The sequence below is a fragment of the Neopelma chrysocephalum genome, unplaced genomic scaffold, assembly GCF_003984885.1.
Source record: "Neopelma chrysocephalum unplaced genomic scaffold, ASM398488v2 Primary Assembly neopelma1_85, whole genome shotgun sequence".
NCBI classification, from domain to species: Eukaryota; Metazoa; Chordata; class Aves; order Passeriformes; family Pipridae; genus Neopelma; species Neopelma chrysocephalum.
The window spans coordinates 3,720,847-3,747,575 of record NW_020897747.1 but is presented as its reverse complement, the minus strand read 5'-3'; the positions used below and the strand labels follow the sequence as shown (position 1 = coordinate 3,747,575).

General features: G+C 37.8%; 2 protein-coding genes across 11 annotated transcripts in view; one reads left to right on the top strand and one right to left on the bottom strand.

Moving 5' to 3' along the window:
• Positions 1–16,077, top strand: part of HABP2 (hyaluronan binding protein 2) — a 33,324-nt gene extending 17,247 nt beyond the window's left edge. For 8 of the 10 annotated variants that reach the window (XM_027692092.1, XM_027692090.1, XM_027692091.1 and 5 more), the window contains 6 exons: positions 73–298; positions 1,136–1,278; positions 1,612–1,746; positions 3,235–3,380; positions 4,260–4,452; positions 5,407–6,587. In XM_027692092.1, coding sequence (XP_027547893.1) covers positions 73–298; positions 1,136–1,278; positions 1,612–1,746; positions 3,235–3,380; positions 4,260–4,436 — 827 coding nt within the window. In that variant the 3' untranslated portion in view covers positions 4,437–4,452; positions 5,407–6,587. Of the gene's footprint in view, positions 1–72; positions 299–1,135; positions 1,279–1,611; positions 1,747–3,234; positions 3,381–4,259; positions 4,453–5,406; positions 6,592–15,886 lie in introns of those variants that run through there. The other 2 variants (XM_027692085.1, XM_027692084.1) reach the window with 2 other exon arrangements.
• The window catches only part of NRAP (nebulin related anchoring protein), a 50,565-nt gene continuing 29,476 nt past the window's right edge, over positions 5,641–26,729 (bottom strand). Inside the window, exons 25-42 of the mRNA XM_027692082.1 lie at positions 26,093–26,197; positions 23,921–24,019; positions 22,001–22,105; positions 21,500–21,607; positions 20,935–21,048; positions 19,390–19,587; positions 17,365–17,469; positions 16,248–16,346; positions 15,351–15,455; positions 14,881–14,988; positions 12,945–13,256; positions 11,285–11,389; positions 10,517–10,615; positions 10,295–10,399; positions 8,650–8,757; positions 7,694–8,005; positions 7,293–7,445; positions 5,641–6,056 (exon numbers count right to left, since the gene is read on the bottom strand). Of these exons, the coding sequence (XP_027547883.1) occupies positions 5,955–6,056; positions 7,293–7,445; positions 7,694–8,005; positions 8,650–8,757; positions 10,295–10,399; positions 10,517–10,615; positions 11,285–11,389; positions 12,945–13,256; positions 14,881–14,988; positions 15,351–15,455; positions 16,248–16,346; positions 17,365–17,469; positions 19,390–19,587; positions 20,935–21,048; positions 21,500–21,607; positions 22,001–22,105; positions 23,921–24,019; positions 26,093–26,197 (2,442 nt within the window). The 3' untranslated portion in view covers positions 5,641–5,954. The remainder of the gene's footprint in view (positions 6,057–7,292; positions 7,446–7,693; positions 8,006–8,649; positions 8,758–10,294; positions 10,400–10,516; positions 10,616–11,284; positions 11,390–12,944; positions 13,257–14,880; positions 14,989–15,350; positions 15,456–16,247; positions 16,347–17,364; positions 17,470–19,389; positions 19,588–20,934; positions 21,049–21,499; positions 21,608–22,000; positions 22,106–23,920; positions 24,020–26,092; positions 26,198–26,729) is intronic.

The window sequence follows — 26,729 nt, the reverse complement described above, 5'->3', positions numbered from 1 at the left end:
TGGGCACTGCTACTTAACTCCTCCAATCTAATATTATCTCTGCATTATTATCTGCTGTCACTTCCAAAACAGATGTAGAGCCAACAGACCCACCTGAATCAAATGAAATATTCGAAACATGTGGACAACCAGAAGTTCGTGGAACACTCAAGAAGATCTATGGTGGATCCAAGGCTACAGCTGGCAAACATCCCTGGATGGCATCTGTGCAGACGAAGACTCCAGATGGGAGTGAACATTTCTGTGGTGGAGTGCTAATTAAATCATGCTGGGTTCTTACTGCTGGGCACTGCTTTGAGTAGGTGCATGCCCTACAATTAGGGTAGATAAGTGTATAAAAATTAGGATGGTTAGTAAAGACAGCTTAGTATCCAAATCACTTGCAATCAAAATAATTACTGGCAATCAAATTGAAAGGAAAACGTGTATATGAAAAAAATGGACACGTACATAAAAATGCTTATATACTTGAAAATGGTTCTTGTTGGAATAAGAAATTTATGCCCCACTCCCCTAAAACGAGCTAAAATAGTTGTGTGAGAGGAGAAAAGGAGGAAAATAACAAAATTTTGCAATGTATAAAGGAAGAACTCCATGAAAAATTCAGGAGATATTGGGATACTAAAAGCGATATCACATATTACATCAGAATTAAGTTCTTCAAAACAGTCAAAACATGCATTTTGCTTTCAATTTTTACTGTGTCAGCTAGCTTTAAATATTTCCTTCAATATTTGCATTGAATTAGTTGGAAGCCACCTAGGAAACAGATAAATTACATTCTGGAGATCATTCCAACACAGATAATTTTAAATATGTCCAGACAACATCAAGCAATTGTACTCCCATGGCTCCAGCACACCACTACTCTGCCCTAAAATGCAAAGAAATGCATGTATGTGCAGCTTTAAATCTCTTTATTTCACAATTGCAACAATTAAGGGCACATATATTTTCCAACACCACTGCTTTCCTAACTAAGCCTTCCTGTAATGATCTTAGGAAATCTTCTGGCCATGCTCAACAAAAGGAAGCAATATCTTGACTTCCTGGTACTGAAAGTGCAGATTTTCACCACAACTGATAGACAATGTCTGTATGTAATTTACTTTTTTTCTTTTTTTTTTTTTTTCAGAGACAGGGAAGAAAATATCCAAGTAGTCCTTGGAAAGCAAAACCTCAAGAAGAAAGAGCGTCATGAGCAAAGATTTGATGTGGAGAAAATCATTGTGCATGACAAATACATCGATAGAGATGGCATCCCATACAATGATATTGGTAAATCCCTTTCACTGAATACTTGCGTCTTACCTCCAACCTCAGTTGTTTGAAGCTGTTTGTCTCCAACTAAAATTCTCATTGAGACGATGCTCTCGAAATAATTAGGACGAATTGTGATCTAGGCCCATTTGAATCTTTGGGATGTAAATTGTGACAGGCAGAAGTGACTCTGTAGGAGGAGCAGAACAACTGGGACAGGTCCGACATGGAGTGCAAATGGCACGTGGGGTACACACAGCTTTGCACGGGGGTGTGTCACGGGCTGGTAACAATGGTTAGGGGTTAAATTTGACCCCAAATACTTTTTGCTGTTGTTTATCTCCTATCCAGCACTACTTAAATTGAAGCCAGTTGATGGTTACTGTGCGGTGGAAACAAAGTATGTGAAAACAGCGTGTCTCCCTAACGTCTTCTTTCCCGCTGGGACTGACTGCTTCATTTCTGGATGGGGCGTGACAGAGACAGGTATTTGTGGGCTACCTGGATTTTGGTGGGCACTTTGGTGCCAAGGTGGGCTGGTACTTTCAGTAGCAATTGCCAGAACCAAATGTGAACTTAGGTCCTAGTGAAACCATGTCACGGAATTCAAAAGCTAAAACATGCCGTAGAAATTACTCGTTAGCAGAAATCTCTGCTAAACCAACAAATCTTTCAGAGGTCTGAAAAAATTCCTGATGTATCTTTTTGCTTGCCAAATGACTCACTATGTCATGGTTTCATCTGAAGCCAGCAACAGAAGCAAGAAGGTATCAAGAGAGGCTATTGTATAGCTTGTGTGTTTCAAGATTGGACCAAGAAAGACTTTCACATGGTATTCCAGCCCATTGTGTCAGATAAAGCTTTTCAGAAGCAGCATCTGGATCTTCAGATGTACTGAAAAATTTAAAAAAAACAAAAAAATCCAAAGCTTTTCAAGTTCAACCAGCTCTATCCAAAACCTTTCTTGCTTGCAGTAAATCCTAAGGGGAGAAATTACTGTTCTTAAAACAAAAGACAATGGCAATTCTCTAAAAAAATGCATTTTCTCATGTTCCGATTGATGTGCTGCTGTAAAGTAGCAGAAGGAAAACGTGTCACCGAGGCTGCAGTAGGTGTCCTAGTGCTTTGTGACTGATGCAGTCTGATATGATACATAGGACCAAATTCTCCCTTCTGATGTAACTCTCATTGAAGTCCACAAGAGACAAGTGTGTTCATTTGATCAGAATGCACCAACAGAATTTAATGGACTTTTTTAAAAGTTCCAAATAAAAAGTCTCTCTTAAAAATGGTACAGGGAAATTTATTTTTTTCCCCCAACAAAAAGTATCAAGTACCCTGTACGTGTTCAGACTAGATGGCTCCTTCTTTGAGCACAGCTATTATTAGCATTTCAGGAAATCACTGAAGAAATGGAATATTTCCTGAAACTCAAGCAGAACCAAACTTATAAACTACCTTTAATTATCTACAGATGTAGTGCTTTGAAACTCTGGCTACTGCCTTTAGATGTCAAGTTATGTCTTTAGATTCACTGTAATTAATCATTGCCCTTAAATATTGTATGATTTTCAGTTTTCATCTGTTTCATTAGCTTGCATGTTAAAACATCTAATGACACCAGTCTGAGAAGTGCTGAGCAGCTCAAAGTCCCATGGGGACCTGTGGGAGCTGCAGACAACCAGTACCTTGGAAAAGCAGGATTGCATGGATAGAGCTGATTGGAGCTAAATTCTGAATACATGACTTTGCTTTTATTCAGGCAACAACTCGGTGTCCTGAGGGAAGCTTCCAGACCCCAACTCTAACCCTTATCATTCCTGACAGATAGTTCTTTTCTTCCCAGGCTAGCACATGCATCCGCCCTGCTCTTCTCCATCCCATCTATATGGCAAGCAACCTCGTATTTTGAATAAAGACAACACATACAGTATTGGGAGGAAAGTGACTACTTTTTTGGTGCACATCCCATAGGTGAATCATCTGATCAGCTGTTAGATGCCAGGGTCAAGCTGATTTCACAGAGGAAATGCAATGAACGTGCACTACATAATAATGCACTGGATGAGAGCATGTTTTGTGCAGGAAACCTTCGAAAACCCAGGATTGACTCTTGTCAGGTTTGTTGCCTTTTCTGTATTAGAACACTAATTTTTTTTGTGAAGAGTCAGGCTGTGCAGAGTAATAGCTCTGGCAGGGTGCTGCATGTGTGTCTGTTTCTCACATCAATGTACATCAACAGCCTTTCTTCAGTACGCTTTGAGATGTACATCCCCAGAGCTGATATTGTCACTGTCACCTACAGGCAGATCTATGGAAGCTAGATACCAGCCTGGAAAGTTTGGCTTCTGAGACAGTTCGTCATAATAACCTGAAAACTCACCTTTTTTTCCTCAAGTTTATTATGGGTTCTGCCATAAGCACCAATTCTCATCTGATTTTCACTATCAGAGCTAAGACTTGCAGGGAGTCAGTATTGATGTTTCTTCTCATTACAGCTGGTGCAAATGGGAAGCAAGTTCATACTCATGACATTGAAAGGTAGGGAAGAGCTTGAACAACACTTTCTAAGGTGCAAACTACCACTGTAAAGCATATATTGCAATAGAAATCACAAATAAACCAAAAATTAGACCAACCAACCAACTCAGAGTAAGTCTATTTGAGGGGTGTGAGACTGATTAAGGTTTCATTTGTGCCAGGGATCACATCTTTATCTTTCTGAGTTTAGGCTCTGAATGCCTGGTACTTTCATGCCGGGGAAATTTCATGTGACCTTGTTAGATATATGTCACAGACTGGAACAAATAAAAACTTACATCCAAAAAGTCTGGTATCATTTGAGCTAGTTCCGGAACTGCAAGTCTACTCAGGGACTAAGAAGCATATGATGATAAATCCAATAGGTAAACAACATCATTGCAGTTTCAAAATTTTATGATGAGAGAGAAGCATTCTGATATTGCTCCATGTTTTGAACATGTGCTTTCCTTCATCAGGAGGACTCCGGAGGCCCACTGACTTGTGTGGAAAACAGCTCCTACTACGTATATGGCCTTGTGAGCTGGGGTGATGGCTGCGGGTTAAAAAACAAGCCAGGAGTTTATACCCAGGTGACAACATTTCTCAGTTGGATTAAATCTACAATTCAGGCTGAGTCGAGGTTACATCATTAGGAGAGAATGGCAAACGGTAAGCTTGAGGTATTTACTATTTTTATCAATTCCCCAAATACCTCCTCTTTGACCAAAGATATTTCTGATATTTTCTCATGGCCTACACAGGGCATCCTTCACCACCTCTGTTGTGGGCTTTGAAATAAGCCCACATTTTGTAACAAAAGAGATTAGAAAGTAAAGCTACTCCAGTTCTTCCTCAAATAAATTAGAGCCCCTAATATCAATCTTTCTAGTTCTGCTTTTCAAGCCATGAAAATTCTGCAGGCTCAGCTGCTGCCAGCCATTCCCTCTTTCCCTTATGTTCCAGTTAAAGATGTGTTTTTTCTACACTCATTGGACCCTTACACCCCAAAGCTATTTGTGTGTGCTCTTAAAGTCAGTGCAGTTTTTCACAAAGATAAAAATCACCGTGTTCCTGAATGCAGCCATTGGACTTACCTGAGGAGGGAGGATCAGAGAGAATGATTTTTAAAAGTACTTTGGTAGGGCAAATAACCACAAATTCCATCAGTGATGCCTTCCAGATTGAAAAAAAACCCCAACTTTCAATATAAGAATTATCCACTTTATTCCAGATTAAAGGATAATTACTTACTAGGGTTCAGATCTACAATGGTATATGTGCTTAACAATATCAGTGAGACCTAGTGAGTACTAAATGACATTAAAAAAATCTGGTTCAAAAGCTATTGGATAATATTGAGGTTTTCATAAGTTTTGCATGTCAAAACTGTGTAATTTTTGCCCAATGATTCTACACAGACATATGAAAAACAAGTGATTGGTATTAAATCAGTATATAAAGAATATACATGTTTGTGAAGAGCCAATTCCTTTAAATAGTAACCTCCATCTCATTTGAATTCCAGGTTTTACAACCTCCTCTAAGCAGCTACCTAATCTACCAATAGATACCCCTATTGCGATAATTTCTAAAATAGCAATTTTGACTTTTTTGCTTTGGAAGGTTTGAAAAAGACTGAAGAACTAATTGTGATCTGAATATATCCTGCTAATCTAGAGCAAATTCCCTGATGTCTGCTAGAAGACCTGACTTTAGCTAGTCAGTGATAACTCTGCTCCCACTGGACTTTGTCTCGTTCATCTGTTCAGCAACCTGAATCACATTTTTGTATTCTCTTAGGTCAATGGTGCCAATAATCCAGGAACATAAAATTCTCCAAAAATTATAAGTATGGAATAAGATTCACACAATTTATTCATTAAAATTTTTTTCATATTCTACCATCCATGGTACAAAGCTGAGCCTGCCAGTCACCTAGTACTAATTTCATTTACAGCTTCAAATAAATAGCAGAATCTGTAATACATACAGTGATAAATCATAAAGTATCCACACAAAATAAAATTATCACTTATAAATTGCAGTGTTTTGGTTGCATTTTAAAACAAAAAGTTCTTAAATGCCATCTATTGTGTTTTCCAGAAAACTGGAAAACCTACAGGATTTTCAGGACAAGATGAAAATCTATTTGTGTTATGTCATATTTCCATTTACTTCTGATACAGCTGCATCTGCCTTCTCTTGAATTGCAGAATTTCTGAAGCATCAGGGTTGACTGCGACTTGCTGAGATCTTTCTGTCTCCAACTGGTCCTGTAAAATCACATCCAAATAGATTGTGAAACCAGCCAGTGGACAGATGAAGTTTTTAACTATAATTCTACAAAAATATTTGCATATTAAAAATTACCACAACTGGCAAACGAACAAAATCTAAATCACTGCTCTGCACTGAGCGAATTTCTACAGTGGAGAAGTGCAAAAAGTGGACCTGTTCGTGTAAGTTAGATACCACACATTCCAAAGGACTAAATGTGCTCCTAATCTCTAATTTGAGCCTAAATAGAAAGCAAACCAGAAAACACCTGAGTTCCACATGGACTGCACACCTGTAGGTTTCCCTTGGACCACCAAATCATTATCATACCCAGAACTTAAAAAGATACTGCCTGTAGTTCCCTCTGCTTGCATTACTCAACTATGAAAACTCAATAGTTTTCATTTATTTCTTGAGTAACTTTTCAGATGGAAATGTAAATCATGGATATCCACCGTTTCTCTTGAGCACAATTACTGTTTGACTTGTTTCCAAAGTTAAAAATTAAATGAAACAAGTATTTGAAATGCAGTGCTTCTCTTTTATTGTAACTTAATGCTTCCTAACTCCAAGGGCTACAAGGTCCCCCTGTATGGACTTCTGCTCTCTAGTGCTGGGACACTGCAGACTGGGAGTCATCCCTGTGGGGGTAGGGAGAAGGAAGCCTGGAATATCCCAGTCTGTAATTTCTTTAATCTTGAGCTGGGCAGAGGTGGAGGAGGGAGCATTCCCTCTTCTCAAAAAGCCTCCCACAGCACACATTATGCTGTTAGGAATCTACACTCAGCCTGCCTATATGGTTGCCAGTGGAGATTACACGGCATCACATAATTATATGGCAACACATATAATATTAGGAAAAGAGAAGGGGACTTGCACAGGGAGTTCCTTCCACCTCTACTTCTGCCTTCCACAGAGGTACCAGGACACTCAGAGCTCTGACAACATCCACAAGTTAAGGGAAACACATTCCATCACATAAGTAAATCCCATTCCATGGCATTTCCTAGTCTCTACAGTAATTTCTCAGCCATGACACTGCTGAATTCCCTTGAGAGGTTCCTTCAAATTAATATGTACACTAAGCCACAAAGCATCGTGAGGGAAGTGTACATATCCTGTTCAAGCAACAGAGAGAACTGTAGACTCCGGGGAGCACTCAAAAGTATTAAACACGATGTGTGCCAGTAAAGAACAGAGCTCTTGGGATTTGTGGGGTTTACTCTACTTACAACTCCAGGTCTGTACTGAGCAGCAGCACCCTGCAATGCCATCTCCCGAAGGTAAGCCAGCTCAGCAGCTCTTCTTGCCATTTCGACCTTGTGAGAACCCGGGGGAGTCCAGCCAATGCCTCTGAGCCAGTTCAAGTCAGACTTGTATTTTACCTGAGAGAATGAAACATACCCCAATGTGTATTCATTTTGTTGGGCTCTAATCAAATCACATGCCCTGGGTATTCAAGAGAGAGCATATAAAGAACAACAGAGTCAGTAATAAATAGATTATTCATTTTTAGCATGCAGACTTCAGTGTTTTCAAGAGCTTGATGTTGTTGATAGGTAAGGTCTGCGAAGCACATTGCCACAGACAGCCCCTCGCACATGGAAGGACCGTGTCACTCTGCTGTACTTACATCACTCTGCAGCTTGTAGGCCTGCTTTGCATGTTTCACATTTAGCTGCTCAGGATCACAAGTGTAGTGGTGCAAAGGCTGCCTGTAGTTAACATTGCTTGCAAGCTGCTGGCTTCTTTTGGCATGGAGGAATCCTGGCTGGTTGAGGTGACTCTGGAACTGTCCCCTGTTTTGGGCATAATCACTCCTGTATTGGATGTCACTCTGGAGTTTCCCCACTCTGAGGACATGTCTGATTTTGGGATCATCATTTGCACTGAGGAATCCAATTTGCTGGCCTCTGTCTCTCAGGAAGGCTTCTCTGTATTTGTACTGCAGGAAATGCAGAGGAAAATGTTTTCACATTCAGATTACCTTCAAATTCCATTACTGTCCCCTAGCTATCAATCATGGTTCCTGCAGTGCACAAAGACCAGGTGTTTGATATCAAACTATATCTCCTAATTTTACAAGATGCTTTAGAAGAATGACCTTTGTGCTCATTTTTAAAGGAGTGGAAAGACTTAGGGGGGGCAAAATGCTCGAAAGCAATCAGAGATCCCCTTATTGTTGCACTCTTGGGCACACCCAATACACAGCTCAAGCAATGAAGCTCCTTCATCTTTAGCTTTCTTGCCTACTGTGATCTTCCGTATTCAAAGATGACCCACTTTATTCTAGACCATGCTTTAACTATTCATAGCCTAGTACCTATTTTATTTGACTACATCATAATATGGCTCTTTCCTAATAAAAAGTCTTGGGACATGAAAGAGGGCAGCCTGGTATTGGACATTATTAACGGTAGCCTTTAGTTGGAAATCTTTACACTTAACCCTAACCAGCAAACAGTTTCACTGGATCACCAGTTTTCCACACCAGAGCAAAGTTCACTTATGTCAGAATTCACCCATTTTTACAGGATGGAATGGTATAGGAAGAGGGTTGGGAAGTGTTTGAAGCAGAACAATTCTTACATCACTGGCAATCTCTCTCGAAGCCTTTGCTGTCTGGAATGGGATGGCGTCAATTCTAAAATCATAGCCAGATGCCCTTGTCTGTTCCCAAGATGTTTTATACAATTTCTGTGTTGAAAAGAAAAGAACAAAACAGTCATTTCCCCCTGCAGTTTCTTAAACGCAGTCCCACAACTGCAATAATAAATGTTTTATCCTACTGGGCTTATTTGTATCAAGAGTCATCAGTGCCATCTCCAAGGTTTTGATCCAGTTCTATAGTACTTCAACTTCTTTTCTATTCACCATAATGATAAAATGCCTCATCTGAAAAGTGCCACCAGGGTTTCCTTTTGTACTTGAATGTGGTTGGTTTTGATGTGATTTAATTTCTATTAGAAACTGTGATGCATCAGTCACATCAATATTGCATTGATATTGCCCTTATTCTCTCTTTTGATGCATCCACTCACAGTGTCTTGGGTTTCCTGGCATCATAATTTCAATACCAGTTATTTCAAGCTTTTCAAATGATCCCTGTCTCTATCCCCAGCCACATGTGGCTTCATTAACTCACATAGAATAACAGCCAGTTCTAACATATTTAATGTGACTTTGAGGATGTGTAGCACATTTACATCCTGAAGAGAAATTGCTCTAGATTTGGTTCCTCTTCTATTAGTAGCTTTCTTAAAATAGCTTCAGGTCTGCAGGTCCTGCTACATGGTCATGGTATCTTAGCTGACACTTTTGTCTGTCCCTTTGTGATTTTATTCATTTGCTTTCTGTAAGTCTTTGATTCATCCTTTCTGGGTTTTGTGATCATATGAAAACAAGCACAAAATCCACTCCACATTTAAAAAGATAACCTTCTGTTTCACTGGTGAAGGTAGTGCTAGGTGGTGTTAAATTTGAAGATACACTGAGATGCTAGAAATCCTGCAAGACAGCCTGGATAGAAGCAACGCAAGCATCACTGTACACCCCACTAACGGTCTTACCTTTCATTTGTGTGCAATCTTTGCACACAATATTTGCCTTTTTATCCTCTCCTCTATCACTTCAAAAACTGTGAGTCCTACTTGTTTCTTTCACCTATATAGCATCTATCACCAAACAAACTTCTTACAAACTAAGGTCATTCTGACCCTACAGGTAAAGACAACAGCTATTTAATCAGGGAACAGGACATCGGGAATAGACCAAGTTCCTCTGTATGAGATAACGTGGAAACAAATTCTCCTTACACCAACTCCACTCACTGATTCAGTTACATCCATACTGATGACAACTATGACTATGTTCAACACAGTGATGCAGCTTCAGAAAAGCAGATTATATAGTCAAGGAAAGAGGATTCTCCCTCCTTCCTCACCCAAACATAAGCAAAAATATTTTAATTTGTAATTAACCATAACTATACTGAAGGTCTGAAATCCTTAATAATAGCTTACTGCCCTGAAAAGTTAAATGAATTCTCAAAAGAAAAATGAACAGACTTTTCCTGATTCCTCCAGCCCAAAACTACAAACATGTTGGCTGTTCACAGCCTCTGGCTTTCTTTAGATTTAGTCAGGATCAGAGAACCTGGCTTCTACATACATGAAGCTTTTTATTCCCAAGCAAGCTTACCAAGTGACCTCCTCAAAGGAAAAGGTTTACTTACATCACTGATTTGAAGTGCATTCTGTCGGGCTCGGATAAAATCTGGATGATCAGGAGGCAGAGTGTACCTGTGCCTGGCTTCAGAGCCTCCAGCCTTGTACAGTCTCTGTGGGGCCAAAATCACTGAATGAAACTGATACTGGAAGCAATGTCAAGATCACTTCTTTTATGCATTATAGTACAACAAAAGTTAAGATCACTTTTATGTTAAAATGAAACCTACATCACTGCACTGGAGGTAGCTGTTTTTGGCATGAATCAAATTTGGAGAGTCAACCACAGCAGTGAACTTCAAACTTTCTGGCTTCTGACGGTACTTTATCTGAGATGTGGAGGAAGCAACAAACACAAACAAAGGAAAAAACCACAAGATGTTTCTGTTAGTGATATATGACAATTCCGAGTGTGTGATAACTGGAGTAAAACATAAAAGACACTTTCTTGAAGCTACTGTTCTGCTTAAGTCTCAGTTGCTCTTTCAGCTAGGGACTGGGGATGCCTCTGTATCATTGCTGTGGTGCCCAGGCACCAAACTTCTTTTTGTGTGTATGTGCAAGAAGGACTTCCCACTGAAAATTCACACGCAAAAAGCTTTTGAACACTACACTTTTGACAGCTCATAATTTTTCTCCATTAATACATGATACTGAGCAGGCAAATGCCCTTTCAGTGTGGTTGTCAGTGCTGTAACTTTCTATATAAGTTCCATAACCACCTGCTTAGAATTTCATAATGGAGTTTACTGCATTTATTTATTGCTACATGTTTTGCTTATACTCTTGTGTTTCATTTGGAATGGAAAATATTCAGCAGGTGTCACACAGTGGACTTGCGTCTCCCGTACTGCTTCTTGGTAACTTACACCTTGTATAAACAGGCTCCCACATCAAAAGGAAATGATAAGCTACATTCGTAAGTGTCATGTAACGAGGAGTCTTGATGGTAAACAATTCCTACAGACTTGCTATCCCATGAAAGATTTATCAGTTACCTCACTGATGAGCTCTCCAGCCTTCTTTACACTTTCTATCTGAGGAGATCTCAGAGCCATCCAACCAACTCCTTTCATGAAGTTCAGGTCTGATTTATAGCGAAGCTGTTAAAAATGAAAATCGTTAACTATCAGTTTTGTATCCACAGCTATTAAGGTTTTTTTAAAAACTCCCTGATTCATATTCACATTTTGAGGTTTTTCATTTGCCATGCACATATCAGATCGTAAAGCCAAACTGTTTGCATTTGTTCATTCCACCAGGAATTAAATAATGTATCATATGCAAGTTACAAGAGAAGGCCCCACGAGTGAATTAGTATGACTCAAAGCAGTAAGTAATAACCTGTTTGTACTGGGCGTAAAAGAATCTCTTTTGAAATAATTTTCTGAGGTGAGTTCAAGTCAGGAATACTAATTATTTTATCTGGTTCACACTTCCTCATTAACCCCATTTCTAGGAGGACACATTACTCCTTCTCTACTCACATTAAAGGCTTGCTTTTACCTCCTAATCTAGTAAAGAAAATCAGGCAGACCCAATAAAAAGTGGAAGTCAGTAAAGTACCCACAATCCCAACAATCCTGACTCCATTTCAGAGTGATGGTGGCTCACTGTGTGACTTCAATCCAATCGTCCATTTTTTCAGTTTTTTGTTCCCTCCTATATGTAAAAGGACATGACAACCAACTTGCTCATGTATGTTGTACATTACTAGATAGTGAGGCTATCAGACAAAACCATCTTTATATTTCACTGAATTCCTAACTTGGTGGCTTTAAAGGCAAAGAGCCAAGTGCGAGGTTCTTACTTATCTCCTATCCTGTCCCTCTGTAGGCAAGCTCTGAAATATGTGCTTTTAGGGTCCAAGGACTAGTTCCCTGGAAATCCCACTTTCATATCATGTGAGCCACCACCACACATCAGTAAAAAGTAAAAAATCCTGCCTTCCTGGATCTAACTACCTGCATGCCATCTGTGAGGAGAAGGCAGGAATGAGAGTTGGAAAAGCAAAGAACTACATTTAGCAATAGCTTTTGTACCATCCCAAGAATATCTCAAAAATTCTGGCAATGAAAAGTACATTTGGGATACCAGATAGCAGGTACACTGAGTAAGAAAGAAGGTTACGATATCCCCGGTGCTTTGCAGGTGAATTGAGTATGGATGTGGCCCATGCTGAGATTGCCTCACTTTTGTCATTCAAGTTTGTCTCAACTTACATTTTTGTGTGAGCAACTTCTGCAAACACATCTGGGGCACTGGCTATTTGATATGACCATTTTGGTTTGAAGAATTACCTTCTTAATATCTCTTCTTATGTATCTCAAATCAGCATTTAACCTCCTGCTCAAAGAGTTCTGCATGTAGAACAGTGACTGTCAAACCCCTGACTGGCTGTGATCCAAACAGCTGAGAGACAATTGTGTTTATCCCTCAGCTCTAGAATAAGTAACATGGACCACTGTGATTTTCCATCAGGTTCATAACACGAGAACCTTCACATATATTCCATGTCTGAGGAGCAATAAGAAATCTTGCTGCTGCACATACATAAATTTACAAACGGTCTTTCTAAAAACAACTCCCAATGTCAATATACAATTTATGCCAGTCACTCTAAATTGAATTTGCTGTTAACAGAAAGAAAGATCTTACTTCACTCTGTAGCATGTGGGCTCTTTTGGCCCACTTCATTTTCATGTCTTCTGGGAGTGCTGTAAATTCATGCAGTCTCTTCCTGTAATCTTGATCACTCACTAAGGCCTGGGCTTTCCTGGCATGGACAAGATTCACCATATCCATGGGTAGATGATACTGAGACCACACTTCTTGGGATCCCTTCTTATACTCTTGTTCACTCTGCAGTTTGGCAGCATGCAAGCAATGCAGCAACCTGGTGTCATCCAGAACACTCCTGGCACCAATGTGTTTTCCTCTCTCCATCACGAAGTCGTGTTTATATTTGTACTAAAAATAAAAAAAAAATAAGGCAAAAGTGAAAATGTGCCAAACTTAGACTGGATACTCTAGCTAACTAACTTAAGTCACTGAAATATCTATGTTTTCTGTAAAACCAGTCAAGGTATGCAGCACGAGAGAGCAACTGTTTGAATATCTCATTGATCTCAAATTTAAATACCACAGTAGTTGCAACATTAAAGTTAAGCACATCTCAATACATTTTCTGAATATGCCCAAAGCATTGATCATATTTAACCTCAAATCATGTACTTTCATTATCTCTCTGAGAATTTTATTCCCATCACTAGGGATGAGAACATAAGAGAAACAAACAAAAGACCAAAGGAAAAAAAACTACACAAAAGCAAAACACTGTGCACTCTGTAGCCTTCAGATTTGCAAATGCCACCCAGCTATTTTAAAGAGTAAATTCAGTTTTCATGGAAAGAGTAAGAACCAGCAACCCCTCATTCTCATCTTAGCTGGGACTATGACTCTCCCTATGATCTTGCATTTATCCTCTCTGTGAAATAGTGATGATGATGATAATGCTTATTTATATAGCATCAACAGGGTGCTTAGAACTTTAAAGGGAAGGCCTGGGCCCTGAAGAGTTCATAATGTAGTTGAAATGGGATAATAACACTTATCTACCACACAAGAGAGTTGTGAGGATTAAATTACAGCAGCTAATGTTTATAAAGTGCTTCCAAGATGAAGGGCCAAATTCAGATTTGTTGTAAGTGGATGTAATTCTATTATGGACTTGTACCCTCTAGAGCAGATCTGAAGCTGTAACCAAAAGCACTCTGTAAAATATGGTTAAGTAAACATTATAAATAACAGCTAGAAATGGTTGTTTAATAGAACAAACACACGTGAAATATATTCATATTTAATCACATTTTAATCACATTAGATATAAAATATGCCACTAAATACTACACAAAATGAAGAATTTTTTTTTACTAAATTTAGCTTCATCATCAGTTTTTCATAGAATTTATTGAACTTCTTGTGAGGAAGAGGTGAAGTCAGGGTTTCTGACAAATGGATACCACCATGTCTGAGTGTTCTGCAAACAACAATCCAAAAGACAGGATATTTTTGAAGATAAGATGATTTGTTTCCTCTATTTCAGAACTTAAGGATACATATTTACAGGAACTTCCACTGATTTCCACTTCCTAACTAGAGAGGTAACTCCTGATTTTCAGAGATTCAAAGAAGCCTCAGCTTTTTCTAACTTCATTTCAATTTGGAATAACTGAGCCAAAAGTCAGCTCAAAACAGAATGGACAGAGTTAGTGGGCACTTTATAATACAAGGATCTGAAAGCCTGAAAAGGAACAGAATCCCTGTTTTTTCTGTTTGCAAATACTGTAATTCATTAGTTATTTCCCACTGGAAGATGTTTAACCTGGCTTGGTTCCCGATTAGCAGTGATTCTTCCTCTTCCTTTTTTTTCTAATTCACACAAAGAATCTCATTCATAAGTAATATATTCTGTCCCACACTTGTCTCACATGGTTATGGAGTTGCTTTAATTCAGTAAAATCTGCTTTAGACATTGTTTTACATGAAGTTAACAGAAATTAGGCAAGAAGGGAGGTTGAATCATTCAACTCACATCACTGGCAATTTCTCTGGAGGCCCTGGCAGTCTGGAACGGGAGTGCTTCCATTGTCAGCTTGTAGCCTTGAGCACGTAGATTATGCCAAGATTCTCTGTATTTTGCCTAAAGTAGGAAAGGCACATGTAGACTGCTGTTCCACTTTTAAACGCACAAAGGAACAAACAAAGGAACCCTCTTTCATTTGTTATTCTGTGATACAGTCTCATTCTTTATAATCAAAGGATTTTTTTAGACTATCTTTGGGAAATCCTACTAACTCAGACAAAACACATCTCATTCTTTATGTAGATTTAATTTCCTCACAACCGCATATGTACTAATTGAGATAAATATCATTATAATCAAATCAGGGAAAGCATAAATAGAATAGACCTAAAATGTTCTCTACTTATCCATCTTCTTTGCCACTGCACAATTCATATTCCATCCTAGCTAAGTATAAGAAATACAGGACAAATTCTTACATCACTGAGGTTGGCTGCATTTATTCTTGCCCGTGTAAACTCAGGCAGACCCAGTGTTGGTGTATAGTGATGCTGAATGTCCTCTCCTGCCGCTTTATACAGGCGCTAGGAAAGAGATCAAAAACACAATTGCAGTTAATTTTCTCTATTGTTTCAATAATATAACAGCAGTACTTAAGCTGTTAATGATTATGACAACTATAGTCAGCCATCATTAAAAACAGCTAAGACTTTACCATCACAATTGCAAAGTTTTTTCTGGGCTTAAAGTTGTGGGGCTTTTGCTGGGCATGAAAACCATTTATGTTAATTTTTATAAATATATTATGATGATGCCAACCCACTGCATTCTTATCCTTGCATTTGTATGTTCCCAGGAGGCCAAAAGTAGACCTAAGAATGTTAAGAGCATCATGAATGTGTATTAAATAAAAGGGTAGCTGTTTCTGGTAGACTAGCCATATTTTCTAGCTTGAATTTTTTCCTCATATATGATTTTGATAATTTTTCTATGAGTTTTGTCCAGTTTTTTTCAGAATTTAGAAAAGTGATTCTTTATTACGCAGTCCTCAAAAGTGGACCACACTATGCAAATGAGCTCCCTCAAGAACACCCCATAGTCCTGATTTTTGAGTCTGTTTCATGCAAAAAACTTGATAATGGGACTCTATTGCATGGATACTATTTAAGCTTTTTCAAAGAGATTGAACTGAAAAAGTTTTAAATGTTTGGAAATAATAAAATGTGATCTAACTGTGAAAAAGCACAGATAAGTAATGCTTGCTTTTGTTTGATGCATTTTGCTTTCAGAACAGGATTGTCTCTTTCCCACTTCTCCATCCCCAGCTTGCTGCATTTTGAAAAGCATGTTTTCTGATTCACGTTAGGAGAGCCTACCTCATTAGCAATCATATTGCTGAATTTTGCATGAAGGAGGCCAGGAGAGTCTGTCACCGATGTGTACTTGAAGGAATGTGGCTGCTGACGATATTTACTCTGAGATCACACACAAAGAAAAATGAACAGAATAACTGAATTGTCTTGTCAGATAAGGGACTTTTTTCAATACCACTGGTCTAGTACTACTTCTTGTGCTTAAAACTCTAGTTTGTCTATTAACCCTTAGACTAATTTACTTTTTGCTATTCTGGATTTGGTGCATTCAAGTCTCACAGGGGAAATGAAAAGTAAATAAGGAATAAGATGTAAAAAAAAAATAAATAATGCTGCTGTGCTAAATATGCTGAAAACAGTAATGAGGTTATTTCACCCCTTGGTGTCATTAACCTGGGCTAGTGGAATTACAGTAAAGGCAATCCAACCCAGAGAAGAGACAGAACTGCACAAGCCCACTGAACTTTTTTGTAAGAAAATCAGGGTTTCACCTGGCCTGTTGTCCCATGTAAGAACCATTAACGAAACAACTGCAAGATCACTGCAAGCAGGGATCTGTTCACTAGAAGAAAATTCCTATTTTTTCTCATTTAAAATCTATGTGAATATGGGCAAAAGATCCAAGATTTGAAACTAGGAGAGACTGTACAAAGAGAGCATGACAGAGGAAATAAAAGAAAAACAATAACACACAAAAGCAGCAAGTGAAAAACAGATTAAGACTGTAAAGCAGGAGCAGAGCTGAGGACAGTGGAATATACTGGGTAGTCCACAACACAGTCTAATTTTGGAGAAACAATACAAGGCACTTATTATAGATAGGCACAGCCTCATGTTTAGTCGAAAAAGTGCATTTTAATTCTAAAATAAATAACATAAAATAACTACCTCCTGGGTCTGAAACACAGGAGAAAAGATTTGCAAAAAAAGTTAGCAAAGTTTGCAAAGCCTTGAACTCCATCAGGTTCACCCATTTGCGGTTAGGACACAAATGGAATGATCAAAGTAAGGGGAGGGAGTCTTGCATTATCCAGTGAGTCACTTTGCCAGCCCAGTTTAATAGAAAGACATCTGGCAAACTCTTGTTCATAGTGGAGAAATCAAAACCCTCTTTTGTTACCTCACTGATGAGTTCAGAAGCTTTCTTCTTTCCTTCAATCTCTAGGGCCCCTGGAGTAATACATCCAACTCCTCGCATAAAGTTCATGTCAGAGCGGTATAAATTCTAAGGAAAACCAAGCAGAAGTAATTACAGGTTTTCATTTGAGATGCCCTATATTTATTCACCCAAAAATACACAATAACCATATTCAAACAAATCCATTAAAATTAGTATCTACCACAGAGAGTTCATATGCATTACCCTACAATCTTGTGTTTATGTATGTCGGTGTGCAGACAGCCCTGACAGATCTACAGTACAGATGCAAGATTCTGAGGACTACTGAGTCTCAGTAACATATAAATTATATATATATAGTATATACTCTATATAGTAGATATATAGTATATAAATAATACTTCATCTCCTACCTTCCATTCGTAACCTTGAAAAAACCTTTTCTAGGTACAAGAATCTTTTTCATATATAATACGTAAATCACAGCTAGATATTATTTATTTATAAATATATCTATCAAATAAGACCAGTTTATAGAAGTGTAAGAAAATATATTTAAATAAAAGCTTTTAACTTTTAAATAAGAGAAACTACAGACAGAATAGCCTTGATTTTTTAATGGTTCTGAATGGTCATAATATAAGTAAGGAATGTTAAGGAAAATTGCACTAAGCCACTATACAATCTTTGTTAAAATATTTTCCAGACCACCAAATCTAGCAGTGACTCACTGTAAATATTAATTTTTCAAAGGTCGTAAATCAGTTACTGATACATACATTACAATGATATAATTTGATTTGATAACAAGAAGGAGGAGGAGGAGGATCATCTTATTTTCTGCTTCAAAAGATCTATAAAGACCAAACAACTAGTAAAGAGCGGATTTGCCACCTTGATGGATATGTGGAAACTGCTACTTCTTACTGAGGGCAGAACCAGCTTTAGCTAATGCGTTGTTTTGGTTCAGCCAACCACTTATAATGGAAATAGACTATGCCTTTATTTTATTTAGCTGCCTGGGAGAATAGAACTACTTCCTATTCCATCCAGGTCTGTCCAGTGCTAATCCTTAGACTCAAAGGCACCATGATGCTGTGTATGGGAAATATCCTTTGTGAATCAGAAGGAAAAGAGAGCACAAAGCTAGAGCGTGGTCCTCACCTCTTGTCAGCTGTTAACCAGGTGGTAAGAGAGTAAATTCTGCAACTCTAAAATGTGTTGCTGCCAATTAGCATTTCATACCCAACTCAAAGACAGGCATGGATGGAAACCTTCCTCAGAATCTCTGATTACATGTGTTTTCACCCAATTTAGGGCAGCACAACTGGAAGCTGATGTTTACACTTGTTTGAACACAGTCTGCCATCTTTAAGTCTGTTGGCTGAAAGTGTTAAACTGATATACAATAGCATTTTCTGGCCAGATAAGTTTTTTAGATACATCCCCTCCTGAGGTCTCCAGACACAATATGATCTATGAAAAGGCCTTTGCTCATGGTTCTGTCTACTAATTCATAAGGCAGTATCCAGCTAATTTTACTAAGACTACACAGGGAGTTAAGTTCATACTCCTTAGAATTTCAGTGAATATGTCTTTGGCCAGAGTTTATAAGTCTCTTACAAACCAGATTTTCACTAACAGGCATCTTTCTTGTGGAAGCACACATGAATTTCACCCAGACAAAAACCAAGTTGTAAAATACCAGTTGGTAAACAGTTTGCATTGTTACTAAGACCTTAAAAAGAGCATTTCACCAACAGTGCAATCACTCTCACTTGCAAACACTCTTTTACAAATCATCAAAGACTACTATACTTTATCTTTCAGTATAGTGTGATCACACACATTGTACAACTGCCCAATAAGACAAATGTCTCATTCCTACATGTAATCAAGGGGGAACAGCCATTGTTTATCTCTCAGCTGCTCCTCAAACACATTTTGTCACCTGTCATGACTTGGAACAGAACTATCTTGCATCAGAACCCAGAAGGAAATATCACTGGGATATTTTGCAATTACCTCACTCTGTAGTTTGTAGGCATTCTTGGCACACCTCAACCTCACATCATCAGTCAAAGAAGTGTACTGGTGTAGCAGCTGCCTGTATTCTTGTTCACTGACCAAAGATTGGGCCTTCTTGGCGTGTACCAAGTTTATCATATCCAGTGGCAGGTGGAAGTGAGACTTTGTATCCTCAAAACCTTGCTTATATTTCACCTATTAAATTAAAAACAGACCACAAAGATATCCCAGCATGGTAAAGAGAATTCAGGTTTTGATCAGAAGAGACGTTCTCCATATTTTCTCCATTTTCAAGTATAAATTATTCTTTTTAAAAGTAAGTTCCCTAATTTGTTTAACTATAATGTGAAAGATCAACAATTATAATTAGAACATGTGGCAGCCTATTCTTCATCAAAAAAGTAGCCATCTACATTATATTCAATTAAGCTGAGATTTTTTTCTTTTTTTTGTTAAAACTGGATACATCAAATCTATAGAATTAACCAAAATGGTAAATGAAATCTTAATTCACTTCATTTCTAGAAAGCACAACAAAAAGAGGAAGATACTGCCTGAAGATAACATACAAACAGTCTTATTTATATTAGAATTAGTACAAATCCTCATTCAAAATATTTGTTGATTTGGCTAGTTTCATTTCACATTTTTAAATGTAATTTTTAGCGGTGGGTTGTTTTTTTCACTTCTTGTCTCTGTCCAGGAAAAGAAAGGCATAGAAATCTTCAAAGAACTTTTTTCACATGACATTTCCCTATTAGATTATGCAAATTCAAGATGTTCAAGCTGTTCATTGGAATAATGAACATACAGAGTTATTGATGATCATCAAACTGACTTAAAGTAACCTGACAGATGGATGAATTCTTCAGACACTTACTGTTACCTGTGTGTCTAAGCATACCATCACACAAAAAAGACTGCCAGTACAAGACCAGCACTTCTGAAAACCGTCAACACACTTCCATATATCCTTATGGATCAAGCCACAGTGTTCAAAATGCACTGTTGCAATTCTTACAGACAATGAACAAATGATGTGATTCTTAGTGTATCTCAAGACCAAGTAGAAACCATTCCCCAACCAAAAAAGTCCAATTTGATATTTCATAAATTCATTCATCCTTTGGTCTTTCAGAAAAACAGTAAATTGAAAATAAACACTGAAAAACTTTGTATCTCTACCAAATTTAATTTACTTCTGTACAAAGACCACTGCTAATTCCCAAATAGACCTGCCTCTGAGTGGTAGTTTTACAGAGTAAAATATTCTATGCTAGGAAACAGGGGCATGCAGCAGGGGATAGTGCAAGAACGCAGTCTTTTTTTATTGCCAAATTATTGTTACTGCAAATGACGTAGAAGAATGGCAAGAATATCATTATTATATTAAAATATCTGGAAAGCAGAAGAGAAAGCCCTAAGTTTTAAATAAGTAGCCAGTCCACAGCTAGTCCACAGCTAACTGCATCTTCCATGAGGAACTACTTGCAGTTAGGAAACCAATTAAAAAAATGCCCCCATCTCATGTCTCCTACTTACATCACTCTGCAGAGATGTTGCATGGACTGAATGAGCAATATGAATATCACCATCCAGGCCACATGCGCCAGCCATCTGTCCTTTCATTTTCTGAAATGCCTCTTTATACTTGTGCTAAAAAGGAAATAAGAATACAAATGTGAGTAGGAGTGAAGAGAAGCATTAGTCTGATCATTGAAACCTGAATAAAAAAGCACCATGGACAATAAATTCTGACGATACTCAGTGCGATAACAGATCTGAATGAACCTTTAGCAGACGCTCAGAAGACCTCACCCGACAGCTCCTGAACAATACCTGTGACTGCCCAGTCACTACAGCAGGTAAACTGGTCAGCTTTGCTAATGGATGTTTGCTTTCACAAACCTTCCTTTGCTTAGTTACCAAAAATATTTCATTATGGCTGCGCCTCCAAAAGCACAACTAACTAGTCCGAGCCCAGGTGTCTCCCAGATGCAGAGTTGGCTGGACATGCTGCTTCCATCAAGAGTCACTCAGCAGAGCAGATACAGTCTGGAGTGACTGGCATATCCTACTGGAAAACATCAGCAATAAGTTCACATACATCACTTATGATTTCACCCGAAGCTTTTGCTGCCTGGAAGGGGATGGCATCTAGTTTCAGTTGATAGCCACCATCTTTCATCTTTCCCCAGGACTCCTTGTAACGAATCTAGGAAATATGGAACAGGAATAAAGCAGAGTTGCTGTTCAGAGGGTTGACAGTGCACATTATTGAGATCCTAGAAATGTTATCACATTAGTTTCATTCTATTCTAAAGCAAAGGCTTAAAGTAAACAAAACTATCAATGCACAACAGGAATTATCACATGACAAATGTCCATTATAAAAATATATTTGTTTGTTCATTCTTAATCTTTCTAATGTAGGAGAATTTTGATAAGAAATTTGATTTCCCATATTACTTCAGAAATATTTAGACCATAGAATGACCAAATACGGGGGAAAGGAAAGAAATTTACTATGATTTCCAGTGTAGGACAAACAGTAAAGCACTATCAACCTTTCCACCTTCCTTTAAAATATTAAAAGTTAGCTTTATACCTCACTGATATTCATAGCATTTAATTTGGCCTGAAGGATTTCAGGAAGATCTGTCGTTGGTGTATACTGATGCTTTATACTCTCTGCATGCTCCTTGTACAGCCTCTGCAAACAGAGATGAATTTCAGTAGCAAGTACTAACTACACATTCAATCACTACTTTACACTAAAACATTAACAGATAGGTTAATGAAAAGCAAACGCTACAGAAAAGTGACAGCAGTATTAATAAATACAGGCAGTTGTATCAGTCAAAATTACTCAAAAAGCTTTGGGAGTCTGATACACCTATCAGCTAGAGTATGCTAGAGAGGAACTCCTAGTTTTGAGCATCAAGATATATGAAAATTCAGATATTTGAATATTAATTTGATAAGACTTCCAACATATGTGAGTAGGGAGAAGAAGAATAAACAGCAATTATTAAGGATGTGCAGCCATGAGTGGCCCACCAATGCTCCTGAAATTCCACAGAAATTTGGGGAGTTGAAATTCCCCAAACACATCTCTCCAAAGATGTTCTTTCAGCAGATAAATGTGATGGTAATTATCTGTGTAATTACTCCAAATTTATTTCCAGAGCTAGTTGCAAGGGGGTGTTCAATAGCAATGGCAAGAGATTTAAAAAACATCAAAAGGTGACTGATCCCACCATAAAACAGGTGTCTCTCTCAGGCTTCTAAGGCTATTTGCATCAACCCTTGAAGGAACAATATAGGGCTGGCCCAGGACTATCTGACTTTCAGATGTCTGCAGACAGATAAGAGGAGTTCTGTGCAATTAACTGGATCTTTGCCTGCAATGGCTATGTAGAGTACTCATCTTTCATATTAATTTTTCCTAGCCTAGTTTCTTCTTACATTGACACCATAACTTTCAGATGAGTACAGACAGACACCATTTTTTTGGCCTTAGATATGACCTATGTCTTGACCACCTGACTTGCCTTTCCCAGGCTATTATTTCTGCAGGAGAGTTTGAGAGTCTCTAGATTAGAATGAACCATTTCACCCTGCTGCCACTTTCTTTAGCAACTGGGCCCACTTGTATTGCAGCTCCTTAGGAGGAAAACTAAGAAGTACTCCACATGTGAAGAAGTAGAGCACCAGACTGATTTTGACTGAGGCTCAGTGGAACAAAATGACTTATATTTATCCTGTCTGAGATGTAAGCCTTTTGGATCTTATTAATTAAACCAAAGGCACAGACACTATAAGTATTACAATAGCATATGTTTTACACAAAGTCTTTCATCTTCTCCTTCACTTTAAAAATATCTATTTTCACAATAAAACATCCTCTCATGTTTGAAACTTGTCTTTTTTGAGTGACTTTTGCTTATTATTCACTTCTGCATTATCCCAGTTAAGTCTACAATATTTTTAAATCGCTCTTCTATTAAAAGTAAACATGTTTAAACACCAAACAGCCTCAATTCTTTCCTTTAAGGTTTCCCCTCCTGGATTTCTCTCTCAGCAGGATGACAGCTTGAAATAATTTATATTTTCTTCCTTGTCATGCTGCCTTACATTTTGTTTCTGAAGAATATGCAGAAACTAAAATTTGAAAGATTTGTTTGAAAAGGGGAAAGAACCCCAAACGTGTTCTTCCTCAATGAATCTCAAAAGGCCAAAAATCTCTAAAGGTCAAAGGTCAGTCTTACTCCTAAGTTTTGCTTTTGAAAAAGAATTGGACAGAAAGCTATCTCTGTTTGAAAATCCCATTCACTTCAGTGGGATGACTTCCCATTCCAAGTTAGAAACATGCTCTTTGTGGGATGCACCACACCAGAACACAAAAGTTTCATGGTTCCCAAGGATAATCTCAGAGAAAGAAAGAGAGAGAAAGCCAGTGCTTCAATCAGGTCGTTCAAAGAGGATACCACTCTTATAATCATAATGTATATACATTATAACTTACATCCACAGCCTGGTTATAACTAATTCTAGCCTGGATCATCTCAGGAGTGTCTTTAATACTGGTAAACTTCAAAGCATATGGATGCTGACGGTACTTCTTCTGTTGAGCAGAAAAAGATCAAAGCTGTGAATTTTGTGCTGCTCTTTCATGCTATTTGAAAGAGAAAAATCATAGGTTGCTGGAGATTAGAGTGAATTTGTGAACATAATTATTATTCCTCTTTCCTCATCTTTATGTCCTAGGTGCTTTCAGATTAATATTTGTTTCAATTTAACAATAACCTTTTGCCAATTAATATTGAAGTATTTCTCTCTAAATATAAGGAAAACATTTCAAAATCAGATTCTGCCTACCCAAATACTCCAGAATCTAGGATTTTAAAATCTTCTTTAGATTAGTTCAAATAGAGTATGACTGATTATATTTTTCATTCATTCCTTCTTTAAGCAAGAAATTATATACAGTTGAAGTGTGTTAATAATGTCAACTATTTAACTTACTGTTTGGTGATTTAGGTTTCCTTCTAAGACCTACAGCATATCTGGGAAGCCATTGGCACTGTACCTTATTGTTGTGGCATATCTTCTAGATAATGATATTAATTTTGCTTGCTGTAAAGGACACATAGTAGCTTCTAAGACATCTTTATATATATACATAATTAAGACTAAGGCTGTTCGATGACAAAATGACATTTTTTTTCACATGACCCGGTCACTAAAAGTTTCCCTTCCTGCAGGAGTTTCCTTAAACACATCAATACTCTTATAACTTCTCCAAATAGCACATACTAAATATTCCAAATGCCTGTGATGAACTCATGGCATGTCATTTTCCTTTAAACTGAGCTGTGATCTACAGAAGTTTATTTGAGGCAACATCTTGACCCTTTGGGGACTAAAAATACCAATGTAAAACACATAAACACTTTTAAGGTATTATAAGCTTATAAACAATGTTTTGGTTTCAGAAAGAAATCTCTTTAAAAAGAGCAGTATTACTAAGTGTAACTGGACACAAAAGTGATTTATGTTTTGTCTTGATCACATTTAGAAACAAAGCAGAGTTGACCAGAACATCTCTACATAAAATTCCTAGAAATTATATTCTGGGAATTGCTTTCTAGCAGTTTTAGAAGTGTGTATGTAAGAGAGGACATGGGTCACAGCAACCTAACATTGTTTAGCACCCACAAAAAGGTCAAGATGAACAACTCAGCAAGTGAAATTTCTGCTCATCAGTTTTCACTACTATAACATCAAAATGGAATACATATCCAGATTCACTGTTACTATTCCAGCCAGCATTACTGTATTAGCTTTTATGAAGCTGCCTTGCTTTACACTACCTGAGGATCTCATTTATTTTGTCTAAAAAAATCATCCTTCTTCACTACAGATGATTACATGGGGAAAAAGTAGTGTTAGCAATTAGTTAGTTCTGAAAGGATGACTATTTTTCTGAGACAGGGCACCCATGGTTATGCTGGTCTTCTCACTGAGTGAATGGACGCATGATTCCTGCATCATGGGTATCTAAAAATCACAGGATTCAGTCTCCTATGGCAACAGATTTGGCCAGTAGGACTCCCTGTGAAATAACAGAATATTTTAACCATTTCCACCAAAACTTCATTTGAAGGCCCCATGGGATGGGCACAAAGGATTCTAGACTTTGCCTTCTCCTGTAAGTGATAATGGTTATAGGCAGAAATAAGGATGAAAACTTGGGCTGATAGATTGCTACAGACAGAGACATTTATATGAATTTCAATAGCTAACATGAATATATATGGAAAAGGAGCAAGAAGGATCATGTATCTCTTACAAAAGAAGGTTCTGGGTCCAATGACTCCATCTTTTCATCATCTCTCCTGTTTTGCTTCATTAAAAAGGTGGGCTAGTGGGTAGCAATTGAGCACTGTTTGATTGCCATTATTATTCATAATATCATTTGTCACCTACGTTGTTTTTGCAAAGGCTATATGGACTCCTACTGCTATGTGTTTGGTATCTAGTTTCCCTCTAATTACCAGTCCTATCTCTGGTTTTGAGGCCTTTCATGTGGTACGCCTTTTTCTTTCCCCTTTGAGTGGAAATTATTTTAATTTTATACAGACATTTTGCACGCATTATGCAGCAAATTCTGATACATGCTGTCATGAAATCTCACCTCACTAATGAGTTCTCCTGCCTTCTTAGCCTGCTCCACATTTAATGACCCAGTGGCTATCCATCCTGCTCCTTTCATCCAGTTCAAATCTGCTCTGTATCGGTTCTGACAAAGAAAAAAAAATCCTATTGTTGATGTTCATACACTTAAAATGCCATTAAAAGATTCACACATCTCAGGAACAACAACCAAGTCAAATTAGTGCCTGGTTTTGTTTTGTTCACTATTGTTGCAAGGAAAGCAAAAAAAATACAGAATGAAATAGAAGTATCAGGACTCACCAACACTTGCAAGGTAATTTTTAGAAGTAGTCTACACCTTAGTGTTGCTTGCAATTTTTACTCTAACTTCAGTTTTATGGTAAAGAGAGCATTGCTTAAAAGATAATTCAAGATTTACAATTACAAGAAAATGATCCTTAGCATTTCCCAAACCCTACCTTTTTGTTTTACTGGAGGAAAAGCATTTTGTTTGGTTTGGTTTTCCATGTGTCTTTAAGGAGGAAGAGTACAGGAGTACTTATCACTTTCCACACAAAATTTCTCCTACCAACAGTACTGAACTTCAAAAGCTTGACTGTAAGTCAGGCTTCTCAAAGGTGCCAAAAGGGTTTCAGCAGCCATACCTCAACAAGACC